We start from the raw sequence: 19,524 nt of genomic DNA, 5'->3' as shown, positions 1-19,524 counted from the left end.
GGCTCCAACCTTTAGAAAAGCTGCGCAAATGAAAAGCATTTATTCAGAAAAGCCCTCATTTGAAAGTGAGAGTGGAAAAATCCACTGTGTGCACAGACTCTCCAAGATTATTATAAAACTTAAAGCCCATCTAGAAAATTATAAACTAATGACCATTTAGCGTGTGTTTCGTATAATTTGAAGCCAGGCTGTTTAAACATTCGTAGCCCCCTCCTACTGAGCAGTATTTTAACAGCTCTAGACATTTCTGAGTCTTATCTTTACCAAGCTCTTATTTATTATTTCTCAAAAATAACGGTTCATTTTCACTCTCCTGATTTGGATGATCTGTGGAAAGTATTTGTTTGTTATAGATTGACAAAACAGTATCACTGTTTGACAGAAATTATTTTTAGTCCACCAGTGCTTTAGCAACAGTCTATATAAATAAACCAGCTCTCACAGTTATCATCGTAGGCCAAGCCCTACATGAATTTGTTTTGGAGATGTATGAATGTTTCCAGAGCCTGAATAAACCATGTGATCTTGATTTAACATTTAATACTACTTTCAAACAAAAGATAGCTAAAACAGTATTTCATGTTATAATAGCAAGTATAAACAACTTCAAATAATTCTATATAGTTTTAAATATTTAAATACCTAAATTACCACCTTCTCTGCTCCGTAGTAATTTTGTGTCATCATTCTTTGCCATGTTCTTTCCTATTTATTTTAGTAATAATGGTGGGAATTTTAGTATTTCACTTTTAATTTTCTCCTCAGTTAATTAACTAGTTAAAAGATAAATTGGAATGGAGTTATTTCCCAGAAATGCTGATGTTTGTGAGCTAAAAGCCATTTAACCTTTTTGGAATAGTGAACTTGGGGCAGAGCAGCTGAGCTGTGTGGAAACCCGTGGTTTTTACAGGGATAATAGTGTGGTTTTCTAGGCAGAGCAGTCAAAAAATTGAGGTGAATAACTAGCACACGATGCAAAGTTTTATAAATATTTTTTTTGTTTCAAGAACAAAGGCAAGTACCAGAGTGCAGATTTTCTTTTAGACCCCAAGTCTACTCTTTTGGGTTTTAAATAAGTCATTCAAATGCCAAATAAGTACAAAGAATTAGGGAAATGACCACACTCTTGTGGTCTTCTCTGGGCTCAGCAGGGTTTAGCAGGGCTCGGGTTCTGCTGTCCATATTCTGTAGCTAGTAAAAAAAAGGCAAGCAACCAGGCTTTAGCTTTATTTTAAAGCATAGTTTTGTATAGGTACGTGCATTTATTAGTGGTTTTGTACTCAAGCAGAACTTTGGCTTGAGGAGAGTGAGAAATGTGTAGTTTGCAGACAGTATGAAACAATTCCAACTAAATGCCTTACTGCTCCTTTCTGCTAGGGATGTCTTAAAAAGCACAGACTGCAGAACAGTGGTGCTTGCTGATAACATCTATTCACTATAAAAAGCCATAATTTTTATTTTACCTTTTGATTTCTGTCTTTTATTTGGTTAGATATTCACAGGAGGCCCTTCCACATTGATAGATTTTGACAAAAAACTTTAAGTAATGAATACATTATATCACCCAGTTCATGCCTATCTGCATGGTGGCTGACTCTTGACAGAACTCTATAGATCTGTATGTCACAACATCCCTCTGCAAGAGTCACAGCATCTCTTGCTCAACATATATGTGTGTCGTTTATGTTCTCCTCCATTGTAGTATATACCAGTTTGCTTTCTGTGGAAGTTGCACTTGCTGGTGTGTAGCTCCTGGATAACCCAGAAGTTCTTTTTGTATTGCTACTGCCTTTTCTTCTGGGCACTGAAGCTTATGTAAGCAATTTGGTTTATGTACAGTTCAGCAGTTTCACACTGCTATTCTTTTTAGCCAGGAATTTCATGGTTAGGGAGTAAAATGGTCCATACTACAATAAGCTTTTTTTATACTATCAAAAGATGATAGCTTTAAGGAAATTTTCAGAAGAAAAGGTTCTGAAAGAGATGAAGGTAACAGTTTTGTCCTGCTGCCTGTTGTGAAATGCCTTGCCTGTCGTAGTGAGGCTTGTAACTTTGTGAACCCTGTATGTACTTCAGACTTGGCCTGATGTTCATCTTGATATTCACAACTATTGGAAATGAATTGTCAGACCTTATTGAATGTTTAATCACCTTTTCCCTTTGTGTAGACTTGATGTGTTGATATCTATCAAAATTGCTTCATATCTTTTAATAATACTGGACTTCAGTGTAGGTATCAAAAGCTTTCCTCCTTTTGAATGAATACTCCACAGCAAAAGCAACAGATGTTGACCAGTGAGGATAAAATACTTGCTATCTATGAATTTTAAGTGGGACAGATTGCTTTGCATGCTCAGCAGTTCTGATTTCTGGATTGTCCAAGATTTAGCAGAGAATGATACTTTCAGTGTCTTTGGGGTACACTGTCAAAGTAATCTGTGCTAGTTGCCATGTTTTTATACAGCATGGTGAGAGTAGAAGTCTGTACATGTCTTAATAGTTATGTGACACTTAATTTAATGATGTTGAAAGGCTTTTTCACCTTCTAGGAAAAGGGAGCTGGTCACCAAATGATTTGCCAGTTCCTGCAGAAAAGTTTGTTGCCTCTGTTTAAACTTCCATGGAGTCAGTGGGCCAGAAAGAGCACGTTACCTACAGTGTGGTGTCAGTGCAATTAGGCCAGTTGTGGAATCGGGCCATGCTACCAGACCCCCTTGTTCTTAGCACTACTATAGTGTTTTACAGGCAATCCGTTGCAGAGCTATTTGGAACAAGCTCATTAAGAGACAGTCTAGGTAGCATAAACTTGTATTCTGAACTCATTGCTATGTGAGCATAAGCACTACCTTTTCTTCCATTTTTTTCTGATATTAAACCAAATTCTGAAGCATCCTTGTTGCTCCCTTCATTTGGGGGAGAACTTGTGAGACTCAAGTTTCATTGTTTGAGTCTGCCTGGACTATGCAGCAGGATCACAGAATCATAGTGGTTGGAAGGGTCCTCCAGAGATCATTGGGTCCAACCCCCCTGCCGAAGCAGCTCCCTAGCTCATATTGCACAGATAGGCATCCAGTCAGGTCTTAAATATCTCCAGAGATGGAGACTCCACACCCCCCTGGGCAGCCTGTCCCAGGGCTCTGTCACCCTCACCGGGAAGAAGTTCTTCCGCATGCTGGTGCAGAACTTCCTATGCTCCAACTTGCAGCCATTGCCCCTTGTCCTGTCCCCACAGACCACTGAAAAGGGGCTGGCTATTTTCCCCCTGCATCCCATACTTAAGGTATTTATAAACATTAATAAGGTCCCCCCCTTAGTGGTCTTTTCTCTAGGCTGAACAGTCTCAGCTCACTCAGCCTTTCCTCATAGGGGAGATGCTGCAGGCCCTTGATCATCTTTGTAGCCCTCCTCTGGACTCTCTCCAGGAGATCCCTGTCTTTTTTTATACCAGGGAGCCCAGAACTGGACACAATACTCCAGGTGTGGCCTGAACAGGTCAGAGCAGAGGGGGAGGATCACCTCCTTCAACCTGCTGGCCACACTCCTCCTGATGCACCCCAGGATCCCATTGGCTCTCTTAGCCCCCAGGGCACACTGCTGGTTCATGGCCAACCTGTCATCAACCAGGACCCCCAGGTCCTTCTCCACAGAGCTATTCTCCAGCAGGTCATCCCCCAGCCTGTACTGATACAAGCGGTTATTCCTTCCCAGGTGCCAGACTCTACACTTGCTTTTGTTGAATCTCATCTGGTTTCTCCCTGCCCAGCTCTCCAGTCTGTCCAGGTCTCGCTGGATGGCAGCGCAGTGTTCCTGTGTGTCCGCCACTCCTCCCAGCTTTGTATCATCGGGTACTTGCTGAGGGTGGATGCTATTCCCTCATCAAGGTCGTCAATGAAGGTATTAAACAGGACTGGACCCAACACCGATCCCTGGGGAACACTGCTAGTTAGAGGTCTCCAGTCAGACTTTGCTCCTAGCATGGGTATTTGACAAGTTTTTTGCTCTATCAGTGCTATTTTACTTTATTTGAGTATTTTTTATTTTTGAAATTTTAATTTTTTTTTCAACTCTTTAGTGCCAGTTTAACATGTGGAGTTTTTGTCTAGCTCCTCTGTGGTTCATACATGGTATGGAGGGGCCAGAACTCTCAAGCATGTCCAGGTGCCTTACCCAGAAAGTTTTATATTGCTCTGGAGGCCAGTGCCTGTGAGCTAGGTTTTACAATGCCTAATTTAGAGGTGCATAAATCCTATATTAGATGAGGCTTTCTTTATGGAGTATACCCTGTGCTAGTCTGCATTTGGTAGTAAAGCATTTGGAATTGGATCGCTTCCCAAGACTTCATCATCTAGGAGAAAGTTTTTTGTGAGCCTGTTGGGCTGTAACTACATGCTTTAACTAGAATGAGCTTGCAGAGCCAAATTTAGCAAAGGCTTTGGCAGCAGAGCTTTTACTAATTCAATTAAACTTCTGATTTATTTTTTTATGCTTTTTGTTTTTAGCGTACATTTTAAAATACTCTTAAAGCGTACTCTTTAAAGTACTCATGTAGTACATTGTTCCATATACCATTGTTATGGTAAGGAGGTAATTCTGAAACAGATGGGGACAGTCACATGAAAATTTGACATTTTTATAAACTTTTCTCATATTGTAATCAGAGTTCCTGATTAATTTTTTTACATATTTGAAACTTAGACTGGGAAAATGCCTTTATAAAGATGATGTAGTTATTTTTTGCTAAGTTGGAAACTAACTGTTCTTCGACATTGAAATGGCAGACAATACATATAGAAGGGAAGTAAAAAAGTAAAATTCATATTAATTTTATTAACTGGCCAAAATTGATTATTTGTTTTGCCAAAAAAAATTACACTGAATTATAAAATTACTTTGGCTATTGCTAGATACCTCTGTAACTCCAGATAGCCAGGCACATGCGTTTTCCTCCACGGACTGCACGCTGCTCTCCTAAAAAGTGTTTGCTTCCTCTTAGGCACTGGCCACAGTTAATCATAGCATCAGCAGTAAACTGAACATTATAAGGGTGCGCAAGCAAGGCACCAGGTCGGGCCTAGTCATAACAAGCACTAATGTTGTCCTGTAGAAAAACAGGAGAGACTGAGCCTTCTTAAACAGAATGGCCCTTCAGTGATGCTGGTGGAAAGGAAGCTCCTCGTCTTGTAGGATAGGAAATAAGTGGAAGATGTGGCTTTTTCTTATAGTGCTTAACAGAATTAAGTAATCCCTGCTTGCTAAGTAGAGGCATCCATTACCTCTGCAACCCTGGACTAAAGGTCTGTGCCCTCAGCAGGATTGTTTAGCTTGTAACTCAGTCCTGCACAGCCCACTTTTTGTGGCATTCAGCTATAGTTCAGTGTTAATAGAAGGGAGGAGAATAGTTGCATACCAATGTTACTTATGTTCTGGAGTCTGCATGAAGTATCCCAGCTCTCATAGTAGCGAAAGTATTGGTAGAAGAAAGGCTTGGAGTATGAATATTCCTCCTACCTGATGTGGTGTTTTTAAAGTGACAGCTATTGCTATTGACCTTCAAAACTAACGTTGTAGAAAGGACGTGACTTTTTAAAAGGGTATTAAACTCATCCCAAATAACCTTGCTTCAAAGATGAACATACTCAGTGCTGCTTTTTGTTCCAATAACAAGAATTCTCCTAAGCACTCCTGTGGCAATTGGCTTGCTATACTCAGCTGGTGAATGCAGCATGACACTTTAATTTATTTCCACTGAAATCAGAAAGAACTGAGCATACTTAATTAGCCTTAGAGACATATTTACTTATAAACATTGCTCAAGAAGGCAAGCAGAACTATTTTATCCACCTCAAATTAAAAGACTGTCAAACTTATCTATGCTTTTTTTCTCATTAAAGTTTCTTTCATTAATATGTTTGGTTGCACAAAAATAGGATTGAGAGATCTTATTGTATAGAATGTTCTCAGGAATGCAAATGAGAGTAATCTGTTTAAAAAGTCACAGTAATGCCTTCTAACAAAAGGGAAACAACTCCAGGTTTTCCAGAAGGAAATAAGCCCTGCAGGCCAGAGTGGTCCTGAAATCCAGTTAGGTTGTGGTTTTATTCTTGCTGCAAAGACACGAACAACATTGATAATGTTCTTCTGATACAAAATTTCATCTAGGAGAAGTGTTCAGATATCACTGTGCTGCATTTAGATTTATTTACAAACTTAAATAGTTACCTAAACCCAGAGCTGTTGTGTGTTCCATGAGTGCTATTTGGGGTGTTCCTTGATAGCTATCCTATGGATATTCTAGGGCATGTTAGAAATGGTTAAAACTGAGTTTGCATTAAATGGCCCTTGACCTTCCAAACCAGAATTGATAGGCCAATCACCCGTTACCGCTGTATGCAGTAGACTGTGCCCGTATTTTAAACTGTGATCTTAGATTTATCATTTATTTAGCAACTGTGAACAATTTTATGTGAGGGTAAGCTCACATTGATGTGGCCATAAAGCACAGGTAAGAGACCGGGCCTGTCAAGGACTTGAAGTAATATTATTTTAAACCCAAAATCTGTCTGCTATTTTGAAGATCTTCTAGAGCTCTCCTGGAGTGATCTAAAAAAAAAAAAAAAAAATTAAAAATGCCTGAATTGACTAAGAGTTCTATTTACTTCTGTAAAATATATTACTACATTTATTTTATTCTGTGCTGAATAAATTTCGAGCCAGACAGAGAGCAAATCACTGAAAAAACGAACTTCTAATTTTGTGGAAGATCAATAAAGCTGGACTGCCTTGTTTGTAATTATTACTTACCGTTTCTGCACAGCAGCTTCCTAACACTTGCCTACCCAATTTTTCAGCGGTTTTACTGAAAAAAACCCCATGCCTTAAAATCTCAGAGGAGGACTCCAGTGCTGACCATCTGTGATACCACTATGTGGGAAGTTGAGCTGTGGATTAGTACAGGCATGAGCCTAAGTCCTCTCATGTGGATAATGCTCGCAGGGGTGCTAACAGGAAGGGTAGTGGAAACAACATAACAACAACAACATTGTCCTGGAGTAGTTCTGTCTGGTTTGTACACAAGAAGAGAACAAGGGACGGTGTATGTGCCCCTGCACTAGCTCTCATCTTAGTAGGATGAGTATAGATAGACTGGGCTGAGGCAGATATTGCTGGAGATCTGCTTGTTTTAAAGTGCTAACATTTTCAAAGTTGTTGTTCAGCACAAGGGTTTTTTGATGATCGAATTTCACACTCCTGCTTATATCATCAGTTAATCCTGTCTGCTGACCTTCACTTGAGATACAGTGTGTCTGTACATCCAAATAACAGTCAGCACTTCAAAGCTGAGAAGTGCTGGAGAGCACTGACTTGTTAACGCTTGTTATTCCTGGTCTGGCATCATGACCAGGATAACTGGTGGTGCCACTCTTAAGCATGGACAATAAACTTTTAAAATTATTTTTTATTTTTCTTCCCTCCCCATCCCCTGTATGATGCAGAAGTTCTAAAGAAGTAAGCTAACTAATTTTGGTGTTTGCTTACATCAGAATTTTACTGTTATTACATGTGTTACCTCCCCATCCTCAAACTTTCTAAAATCATTCTTCTCATGTTGAGTAGAGTAGTCTGTGTTTACATTCCTCATACTGCCACTTCTATTCAGTTAATTGCAATAGTCCCCTTAGAAAAGGGAATGCTGAGTGAGGGGTTTTAAGGATTTTCTGAGGTATGATTCATTGAAATAGGTAACCAGTTTTCTGTTGATTTTACTACGTGCTGGGTCATATCCCATGTGCAGTGTCAACTTGAAATTCAGTTACCTGGCCACAGTACTTCTGCACTGCTGTGTATGCAGCCTGGCTCTGACAGGTTTGATTAAGAAGGCTGGAACATGCTTCTTGCATTTTTATGTGGTCTGTAAAGATCAGGATAGAGACAGGAGATACTGCATCACATGGCTGATGCTTTAGCTGTGCTGCGGTTATGCAAACAAAAAGGGAAATACATGGTAAGAACTGTGTTACGGAAAATACTTGAACCTGCTATGAACTCTGCAGAGAAGATAGTCCAAATTGGCCTGAGTCATCAGCTGAGGAGGCTGATAGTACTTGACATCTAAAAACCAAGCATATGCAAAATAATTTCTGTCTTTACAGGGGATAGCTTCTGATGAAAGCTAGTAGGAGCATTACAAAGGGAAATGCTTTCTTGACATCTTAATGTGAATCAGTAAAGCAACTCATAACCAGGGGATTATTTGTAGACTGGTTAATCTTTCTCAAAAGCAATCAATGATGATATAATAAAAGAAAACAAACCCCTTCAACTGTCCTAGGAAACAGAGGCAGACAGTTGGATCATGACCTAGTTTTTTTCTCCAAAAACATCAGTGCTACATTTCAAATTTTTCTTTTATTATCTGAAGGACTTCTCTCCTTATCTCTTTACTGTGTCAATTAAACAGAAGATTTACTTGGGGCAGCAGTACCACACTTGGCCAAGAGCCTCCTCTTCCTCTATTCTTTAGACAGTTATATTGAATAGGATATCTTAAACCTTTCATGAATATTTTAATAATTAGACTTGCATCAATGTCTCTGTAAATAACTCCAGAAACACTGCCTTTCTGAATTTGTTTAACAAACTGCCTGGATTGAATAGTTGTCAGGTTTGTGTCTTTTTTTTTTTTTTTTTCCCTGCAATACAGTATTTAGTGCTTGCTGTACATCAGAAATAGATAATATTTTATCTGCAGTGCTACTGCTGATCATAAGGTATAGTTTTAAGGAACTATCATATTGGAAGCCATCAGGAGCTATGTACTTGTACTGCTCTTCAAACCTGTGAGAACATGTCCTGAAGTCTGGGGTTTCAGTGAGACATGTTTGCAGAATTATTTGTGGTTTGAAAAGGGAACTTGTCACTTATGATATACAATGTTATGCTGTGTTGAGTGACCCTCTGCTTCATCCAACACTAGTGTTTTTCAAAAGTACATAGAAGAACCGCTGTCATCTTTCTCTTCTTGTGGGGATGAGCAAGGGTGTGATAGAGACACTAATGTTAACTGAAAACTGCACTTATGGACAGAGTTTTTGTGATCCTCTTGGATGCACCCAGACCTTACAAGCCGTGTGGGCCTCTTTTCAGTGCGATAGCATTCTTGTTTTGGAGCTGGGATGTTAAATGCTTAAAAGAATAGTGGAGTCAAACCCAGAGCAAAGTTGTAGCTTCTAATATATACCTGTCACTGTACTGGTAGAGTCTGTGTCAAGGAGTGGACAGGAATCTGCCGTGGCTGTGATAGGTAGGAAAAGGCGAAAACGAAGTGCAGTGACCATCACATGTGGAGGTTTGTCTTGCAGCACAGCAACAAAATGTTTTCTTGCAGCACAGTCTGAATGCCAGTCTGACAGTGAAAGCACATGCCCTCTGTGTGTTGTTTTATTTGACTGTACGGTGGATGGCTAGTTTTCTTCAGTGTTGGCATGTACTTCTTTCGTTCTCCAGAGACACTTTCATGGTTTTTCTCTTTCAAATGCCTTCCCAGAGATATGCCATGATGATCTGGAGCTTTGTCACAGCCCTTCCCCCTGCACTTAGAATTTCCAGCTGTGGTCTCGATCCTGCGATATAAATACAGTGATAGTTTATAGGATTGCAGGGAACTCTCAGGAGTGTGTCAGAACTTCATTTTGATAGTACAGTATTTCAACTTTCTCAGACTTTAAAGCAAAGGTTAGAGTGCCTTTGGAAATGTTTATGGATGTATTTAATCTTGGAGCTGTGCCACCAGTGTCTGTGTGTTGCTTTGTGACATTGTTCTGACTTCTGAGAGATGTTCATGCTGAAATACTTCCAAATTAAAACTCTTGCTATCACAGTTACATTTGAACTAATACTGGGATAGGTTATGGTTTATTAGATCACCTTTCAGGGCTTCATGTCAGTGGGACCCTGAGGTTCCACAGAAGGCCAAATGTATGCAGGTCTCAGAGCATTTCCCATCTCTTCTGCTCAGTCCTCCTTTGCTTTAACTAAAAACTCTTGTGTTCTGCCTCTCTGCTCTTTCAGCTTATATAAAAAGAATTCCTTTCATGTCTCCTGTCATTGGTTTTGGGAAATAATTATGTTTTGATACTGCTGGAGCACCAACAAGCAATACCTAAGGCTTCTTCTTTGTGAGGTCTGTCACTGTTCTCGATTAGGTGGTCCAACAGGCAAATTAGAGAGGGATGAGACTTGTGCAAGTCCAGAAGTATAACAAACCTCCAAATAGTTATGGCAGATATCTAACTTGATTCATATTTTTTTAAGATTTAATAAAGAGAGAGAAAATACTGATAATTTATAGGTGGAAAGGAGAAAGAAGGGTATCACATTTGTTTTTTAAAAAAAAAAAAACAAACCAGCAAAAAGCAAAAAATAGGGGTTCCAAAAATGTTATTCCTCTGCTCCTATGAAAGTTTGCTGCTGACTTCCCTGGGACTATAAACAGGTCTCTGCTATATCTTCTGGTACACAGTGACATCTACTGAGAGTGAAGCACATCAGACAAGACTTTCCCATTTAATACCATGTCTTTTTATGACTATTTTATTTATTCATTAGTTTAAACTTACAACTTTATGTTATGCTCTATAATACACGTACAGTATTTATCTCTGTACATTCCCATAGAGATCTACATTATTTTTTTTTTAAGATACTTTACCCTGACAGTTATTATTTTGACAGTTGGAAATGCAATAGCAGTTCAAACACACACACACGCACACACACACACACAGAAATTCCTTCCCTTTGATAGGTAGCCTTAGGGTATACTGCCCTGGAATATTTCTGCTTTTTTGAGGTAAAGCTGCCATCACACCTGTGGTGTTCACATCAAGAAATTGGTTTTTTCATGCTTTTGTTCTGAGTCCTTATTCTGAAATCGTTGTACAAGGTATCTTTTCTGTTGGATGTGCTCATTATTCCTGTAACGTTTAAAATTGGTTAAAGAAAACAGTAGCATGTACGTACAATTATTTTTTTTAATCAAGTGAATAAATCAATAAAGGAACACATAAGTCTTTTTTGCAGGATTTTTTTGTTAGACAAATTCCTTTTTCTTTTAAGTTTCTGCAAACTTATTAGGAACAAAAAAATAACTAGCTGCTGCAATATGATTCTATGGGTTTTCATCCTGTTTTTTTTCTCTGAGTAAGACAAAACAGAATCCAGCCTGGTATATGTTCACAGAACATTACTTGTGGTTACTATTTTCTTAAGGCTTGAGCCACATGTTTTAACCTCGTGCACTGTACAAAGCGCCAGTAACTTCAAGACAACCATTTAATGCATGAAGTTACATGTCCCTTTAAATTTTAGATATAACCCATAGGTTACTGAGGCTGTAACCCCACATTTAAAAAAGGACTCTGTAATAAGTATTTATTTTTTTTAAAGAAACTTAAAGACATGGGAGAACACAAGTTTCCGCTCCAGATATGAAAAGATAAGAAACAAACCCTTTATGCTGTCTTTAAATAAAGATAAGTACATGTAAGAATGTAGATACCTAGGCTTTGAACTTCTTGGCATATATCTTTTGATTGTTTTTGTTCATGCTTTTTATGTAGAGGTCTTAAGTATTTTGCATTATGACCATTTGGGGGTAATTTTTCTACGCTCTTGCGTAACTTTAGATGTATCTAAACAAGGTTTAAAATTACTAAATCAAAGTTTATAAATATATCAAGAGTTGCTTTAGTCTTGTGTTTTTCCCCTACCAGGTCAGATACTATAATAACATTAACTGCAAAGCAGAACCAAGCCTCATTAGATGGCAGAATGATAATCAGAAAATTGCCAAGCAATGAACAAAACCCAGAAGTTTTAAAACTTATTAAGTGGTTGTGGCTGATGAGCAGGTTTTGTAGCCAGGGCTTTCATGTCTGAAAAATAGCACTGGTAATTTGCCAGCTGACATTGTTTGTTAATTTGTGTTAAACTCAATTTTCATAGAAGAAAGAACACAAAGTAAAATAATATCTCAGTGGATAGTTATTACTGGGAGGCATCTGGAAAATGTCTTCCATTAGCTGAGGGTTTTGGCAGAGGCTATAGGCAAGCATGGTCAATGTAATTAAACTGACAAGCGCTTGAGATACTGTATTTGTTTGCTGTATGTACTTTCCTTCAATAAATATTAGTATTTCTTCTAAATCTCCTACTCTAGCTGGTGGGCCTGACAATATATAGACGTTAATATAGCATGTAACATGGCAGCATGGGGCAGGCAGCATTTAGGAAAATAAGATCAGAAGCTTTCTTAGCAAATAGGTGTTTAAAAAAGACTGTTTGCAATAGATGAGCAGCAGAAGATTTCTTTAGAAAAAACTCAGTCTGGCAGAGAAGGCGAAATACCTCACTCCAGATTTTTCTCAGTGAGCTGTTAAAAACCCTTTGCCAGAGAAAAATCAGCCTGGAGCCCTAAACTTCCAAAGCTTTCAAAATTTTGTAAGCTTTTGGTTTGAATCCTTATTGTCTTTCTGATAAACTTCAGACTGCAGCCTGTGAAGCTGTAAATCTAGTCCCTCAGGGGATCTATGGGGTTGAGCCAACTAACTGTACTGCATATTTTGGGTGAATGCTGAACAATGATCTCTCAAGCAGGTGATCTTTAACAGAAGTCTGAGCAGGAGCTTTCTAGCTCACTTCATGTGGTTTCAGGTTTGCATTGCTTTTCATACCTGCATGTACCTCTTCATCTAGACACCTCTTTATGTTGTAAACCATGGTGAGACTGGACCAATCCGATGCAACCGGTGCAAAGCTTATATGTGTCCCTTCATGCAGTTCATTGAAGGTGGGAGAAGATACCAATGTGGATTTTGCAACTGTATAAATGATGGTAAGTAATGTTTCTCTGATCTATGACTCAAATTCCATCAAACTAAGAAGAAATTATATCCCTAAAATTATTTTCTTGACTGGCTGACTTGATGAGAAAATAGTTTAGTGAGATACAGTAGCTAGGCTTAGTTCACAAATACAAAAAAGTATTACCCAAAAAAGTATTACCCATAGTAACATTTCTTTAGTACAGATTTAAAAAAAGTTATGAAAAATAAGGCTGTTACATGAAGTCCAGTCTGATACGATGAAAACTTTATTTAAAAATACTGCGTCAACATAGGACACAAAGCTGCTTGTATTGCTAACTGCAAGCAACTTTTGAGTGCAAAAAAATTCATTTCTTTAAGAAATCTAAATGTGCAGCAAGAGCTAAATATTTAGAACCATGTTAGCCTAGTCCATTTTATGCAATGGCTAAATAGCCTATTAATCTTACTGTGACAAGTGTTGGTTTTCACAGAAGATACCATGCCATATTTGTTCAAGTGTGCTGCATGTGACTCATAACTGTTCTTGTGCTCTTGGCTAAATCCCAAATCTTTGCCAGAACGAGTCTTTCTAGACATTTGTATCAAGTTGGATTTCCTCAGCTGGATCACAGCGGTGTAGTGCTTTCCCTAATACAGTAATCTTTTCAACTCTGAAATGCGAACCTTGACAGACTCCTTCCAACTTCTTTTCTGCCTGATCCCCAAATGTTTGTGCAAGTGTAGCAGATAACAGATTTCATCGTTTGGTAGCAATTTAAATTCTCACAAAGAGAAATTTAAATGCATAGTGAACGTTTGAAGACAGACAATGAAGTTGCAGTGGCATTTTAAATTACACTTTCTATTACTACTATCTTTTATACAAGTCAGAAAGCATTTAAAGTTATGTGGACTAAAAATGGCCAACAAACCAGGTAGATATCCCCCCACTCAAACACACACTTTTAACAGCTAAAAATGTGAAAAATAAGCATTCTAAATATACGTTGTTTGACGAAAGAGCTAAGGTGACTTACCCAATGTGACTAAACATTACACTAGCTGCTTATAAATTGTTGGTGGCAAACCCACTTGATTTCTTAGCGCTTTGCACCTTTTATCTGTGGTTCCAGAAGCTTCTCAATGTAATTTTTCCAGTATATGTTGCTGTACAGTAGAGCTATTTCCAGTGAAGTATTTTGGTACAAAACAGTACAGGATTTACGAAAAGTACTGTTTTTACTGCTGTCTCTCTGCAGAGCTCTGACTCCAGTGATTTGAATTAAGCTGTGAGTAGACTCTTATCTCCTAACAAAATTGTATTAAATCTGTATCCTGAGGGTAACAGGCTCCTGCCTGTGGTAATCATAGAATGGCATGGGTTGGAAGAGACCCCAAGGATCATAGAGCTCCAACCTCCCTGTCACAGGCAGGGACACCAACTTCCAGCCTGGAGCTACACAAGGTTGCCCAGGGCCCCATCCAACCTGGCCTTGAACACCTACAGTGACAGGGCATCCACCACCTCTCTGGGCAGCCTGTTCCACCACTCTCTCTGTAAAAAACTTCCCCCTAATATCTCATCTAAACCTTCCTTCCTTTAGTTTTAATCCATTCCCCCTTGTCCTGCCATTATCTACCCTTTTAAAAAGTTCATTCCCCTCCTGTTTGTATGTTCCCTTCAGGTACTGGAAGGCTGCAATGAGGTCCCACTGCAGCCTTCTCTTCTCCAGGCTGAACAAGCCCAGCTCCCCCAACCTCTCTTTGTAGGGAAGGTGCTCCAGCCCTCTGATCATCTTTGTGGCCTCCTCTTACCCCTCTCCAACAGTTCCACATCTTTCTTGTATTGGGGGCTCCAGTCCTGGACACAGGACTCCAGATGGGGCCTCATGAGGACAGAGTAGAGAGGGACAATCCCCTCCCTATCCCTGCTGTCCACCCCTCTTCTGATGGAGCCCAGGATACCATTGGCCTTGCGAGCTGCAAGAGCACACTGCTGGCTCATGTTAAGTTTCTCATCGACCATGACACCCAAGTCTTCTCAGCAGGGCTACTCTCAAGGAGCTCTTCTCCCAGTCTGTATCTATGTCTGGGATTCCTGTGGCCCAAGTGCAAGACCTTACACTTGGCAGTGTTGAACCTCATTAGGCTCACCTGGGCCCACCTTTCCAGCCTGTCAAGATCCCTCTGGATGGCTTCCTTTCCTTCTGTTGTGTCAACCACACCACTCAGCTTGGTGTCATCTGCAAACTTGTTAAGGGTGCACTCAATTCCATTATTGATAAAGATGTTAAAGAGCACCGGTCCCAAGACAGACCCCTGGGGAACCCCGCTTGTCACCGGCCTCCACCTGAACATAGACCTTTTCTCTACATCCTGTTAACCAGTTTCTTATCCACTGGATGGTCCACCCATCAAATCCACATCTCTCCAGTTTAGAGATAAGGATGTGATGGGGGACTCTGTCAAAGGCCTTGCACAAGTCCAGGTAGATGACGTTGGTTGCCTTCCCTTTATCTACCAATGCTGTCACTCCATCTTAGAAGGTCACCAGATTGGTGAGGCGCGACCTTCCCTTGGTGAAGCCGTGCTGGCTGTCCCAGATCACGCGCTCATCGCTCATGTGCTTCAGCATGTCGTCCAGGAGGATCTGTTCCATGATCTTCCCAGGCACAGAGGTGAGGCTCACTGGCCTGTAATTCCCTGGGTTTCCTTGCTCCCTTTCTTATACATGGGAGTGACGTGACTTTTTTTCCAGTCCCCAGGGACCTCTCCTGACAGCCACGACTTTTCAAATATGATGGAGAGTGGCTCGGCAACCACATCAGCCAGCTCCTTCAGGACCCTGGGATGCATGTCATCTGGCCCCATAGACTTGTAGACATTCAGTCTCATGAGGCGGTCTTGGACTTGCTCTGCCCTTACAGTGTGTGGGGATTTACTCCCCCAGTTCCCACCCAGAGGTCCCGGGATGCAAGGTTCTGGGACTTGAGAATTATGAGAATCCTGGCTGCCAGAGAAGACTGAGGCAAAGATCTCATTCAGTACCTCAGCCTTCTCCATATCAGTTGCAGCCAATTCTCCTTTCTCATTTACCAAGGGGTGTACGTTCTCTTTGGCCTGTCTCTTCTGCCCAATGTACCTGTAAAATCCCTTCTTGTTGTTTTTAACATCCCTCACCAAACTCAGTTCCATCTGCATCCTGGCTTTCCTGATCCTGTCTCTGCAAGTCCAAACAGCATCCCTGTATTCTTTCCAAGCAACACACCCTTGTTTCCAGAGCTTGTATTTTCCTTTCTATTCCCTCAATTTGGCCAGCAGGTCCTTGCCCAGCCATGCTGGCCTCCTGCCCCTGCTGCCCACTTTCTTATTCAGAGGGACAGAGAGCCCTTGAGGTCTCAGAAAGGCATCCTTAAAGAGTAGCCAACTTTCCTCAACATTTCTGTCTCTCGGGACCACCTCACAGGATATCTTGGCCAACAAGTCCTTAAACAGCCTGAAGTTTGCTCTCCTAAAGTTCAGGGTCCTGATCCCAACTCTTCGCCAGGCCCACATTCCTTGAGATCGCAAACTCAACTAGGACATGGTCACTGCAGCCCAGGCTGTCTCCAACCTTAACACCTTTAATGATCTCCCCCGCATTGGTGAGCACCAGGTCCAGCAGTGCATCACCTCTGGTCGGTCTGTCCAAAACCTGAACCAGAAAGTTGTCATCTACAGACTCCAGGAGTCTCCTGGATCTCTTGCAACTCACTGTGTGGTTTTCCCAGCAGATGTCTGGGTGGTTACAGTCCCCCATCAGGATGAGTGCCTGTGACCAGGATGCCTCCTGCAGCTGAAGGAGGAAAGCCTCATCAGTAGTCTCTCTGTGATCAGGTGGCCTGTAGTAGACCCCTATCACCAGCTGTTCCTCATTAGTCCCATCCCTAATTCTGACCCACAGGCTCTCCACCTGCTCCTGACCACTTCTCAGAGAGAGCTCCTCACAGTCTATCCACTTTTTAACATAGAGGGCAACTCCACCACCCTTCCTACCTAGCCTATCCCTTCTAAAAAGGAGATACCATTCTACAGGGGTATTCCAGCTGTGGGAATCATCCCACCATGTTTCTGTGATTGCAACTAGATCATAACTTTGCAGTGACATCACGGTTTCCAGTTCCTCCTGCTTGTTACCCATGCTGCGTGTGTTTGTGTAAAGACACTTCAGCTGGGCTTTCTGACTCACTACCTTTTTTGAGGAGCCCTCCCTCAAACCTCTGGGAGGAATCTGAAGTTTTCCCCCACTGCCTCCTAGAGGGACATTAGAAGGTTCCGAAAGGTGGGTCAGCAATCCTACCTCCTCTGAGGAGTCCCCAGAAGTTCCTATGGGACATTTTAGAGGTACTTCCCTACAATCTTGTAGAATTTCAGCATCCCCAAGCCCTTCTCTAATCATATTGAATTTCACCCTCTTCATCCTTTGAATCTAGTATAAAGCTAGAGGCTACTTCCTCTACCGTAGCAAGCCTCACTATATCCTCTTCTCCCTTCCTAACTAGTTTAATGACCTGGTCGAGTTTTACTTCTTCGAGCCTCGCAGTGTAGAGGTGGGAGAATATGGACATTTATAGGGGAATACACCCTACCCTCCAAATACAAAAGGAGCTGGGATTACTAGAATGTTGTGGCTTTTTGTTTACTTGAGGGTTTTTTAAGCCAATGTGGGGAAAAAAAACCCAAAGATTGCAACCTGGATAAGTGTGTGAATTCTTCCCTTGATCAGGAACAGAGGAGCCTACATTAGTGCATTTTATCTGTGGAAGGAAGTTATTACATTCTTCTCCTTTTCCCCAAAATGTAAATATTTTTTTCTGTTCTTTTTCTGGCTTTTAGTCCCTCCATTCTTCTTTCAACATCTGGACCACATTGGCCGACGGGTAGACCACTATGAAAGGCCTGAGCTGTCTCTGGGATCTTATGAATATGTTGCTACTTTGGATTATTGCCGAGTGAGTGTTTCCAGTATATAAACTAATTTACAATTATATGTCAAAACAAACAAAATCCTTCAAATACCTACAGTAGAGTAAATACACATGTAAGCTGAATATCAGAGTCCAGGAACATTGTAGAAAATCTAAGTCAATGTGGAGAAGTTAAGTTTGTATGCTATTACATTTTGTTCTGTACTGCAGGCTATCACAGAATCACAACAGTAGGGGCTGGAAGGGATCTCTGGAGATCATCTAGTCCAAGTTGCCTGCTAACGCAGGATCACCTAGAGCAAGTTGCACAGGATTGCAAGCCATGAGGCTGTATGAGTAGCAAGTAAAAAGAACAAGTAGGGCAGCAAAGTCATGGATCATCAGTCTTTAACTGGGGTGTTCGTTTGGTCATAGCTAGCATGTTGTGCTGTTTAGAGGGTATATATATATTCTAATGCATTTTAGATGTGTGTCTTCTGTTATTTTTAAGACAGATACACACCGAAATCCCCTTCCCAGTATTGTAAACCTTAGCAAGGGAATTTGACCTTGTAATCTTTTCCTGGTAAGAGTAGTTTTAGTAGTCTGACCAGTAAGCAAGTTACAATGGAATGGGTTCCCTCTCTTAATAGTAATTCATTGAAGAACTCCGTCCAAAGCCCACTCAAGTCCCTGTAAATATTTGTAGTTGATTTTATTAGAGAACTGTATTTGGTACCTCTGAAAGCATTAATTACTTAAACTTTTCAAACTTTAGCTTATTTTCCAAAGCTGCAAGTATGACTTCATCTGTTCACAGCATGGATGTATTTTTCTCATCTTGCTGAAATCAGGCAGAATTTTCTTCCTGTCAGTGGAATCAAGGCCATGTTAAGGTTTGGAAAGACAACTGGATTGTACAGAATCTTGAAATAGATTCCAGTAACTTCTGCAGACTGTCAAATTATTGCTGGTATGAAGAAAATCAACAGGTTTCATTCAACTTTCTCACTAGGGTACTGCCCCAAAATTCAGTGAAATCTCTGAGACAACCTATATAGATTTTATTAAATATGCATGAAAGCTCACAACAGGAGACAATTGTAGTGAGGCATTACAGAGTGAGGCATTACATACAGTGTACATCCAGCATAGCTTCATCAAATTCAGTTAAGTTTTGCTAATTTCTGGCAGCTAAGCTTTTGAAAACTCGCATACATGAGAGGCTCTGTGTCATTTTCACAGTTCTTTGTCTCTACTCCAAAGTGTAATCCTGTGTGGTGTAGTCATCATCACAATGCATCTTTTGGTGGAGTGGCTTGTGCCATATAACTTAAATCAGGAGTTTCCTTCAAAGTCACCCAGTATGTCTGTTGTTATCTTGGAAAGGCCAGTCCTTAGATTTAATAGAATGTTACAAGAAAGAATTCTCTTACAAAGTTAACACACTGGGAATGCCAAGTCATTAAACTTTATAAAAATTAATGTTATACTTAATTTTTCATTTTACTTCGAGTCGCAAAGGTTTTATTGTGTTATAAATCCAATTTAAGACCAAAACTGAAAAGCCATTTCCTTTTGTGCTTATCAAATGACAAGGATGAACAGCTACAAAAAATGTTAACAAATAACAGCTGCTTTGCATTACTACACTCCTGCTAAACAGATGTGGCAAGAGCACAAGCCCTCATTTCTGCCATATATCCCTGTAA

At 40.4% G+C, this 19,524-nt stretch overlaps 1 protein-coding gene across 1 annotated transcript in view; it reads left to right on the top strand.

Moving 5' to 3' along the window:
* Positions 1-19,524, top strand: part of SEC24D (SEC24 homolog D, COPII coat complex component) — a gene marked incomplete at its 3' end in the record, with an annotated part of 55,572 nt that overhangs the window by 20,670 nt on the left and 15,378 nt on the right. The window contains exons 9-10 of the mRNA XM_084263707.1: positions 12,754-12,892; positions 17,742-17,857. Coding sequence (XP_084119833.1) covers positions 12,754-12,892; positions 17,742-17,857 — 255 coding nt within the window. The remainder of the gene's footprint in view (positions 1-12,753; positions 12,893-17,741; positions 17,858-19,524) is intronic.

The sequence above is a fragment of the Gallinula chloropus genome (assembly GCF_964237585.1).
Source record: "Gallinula chloropus genome assembly, chromosome: 4".
Classification (NCBI taxonomy): domain Eukaryota; kingdom Metazoa; phylum Chordata; class Aves; order Gruiformes; family Rallidae; genus Gallinula; species Gallinula chloropus.
The sequence above is the reverse complement of the archived record's forward strand: the minus strand, read 5'-3'. Positions and strand labels throughout refer to the sequence as shown.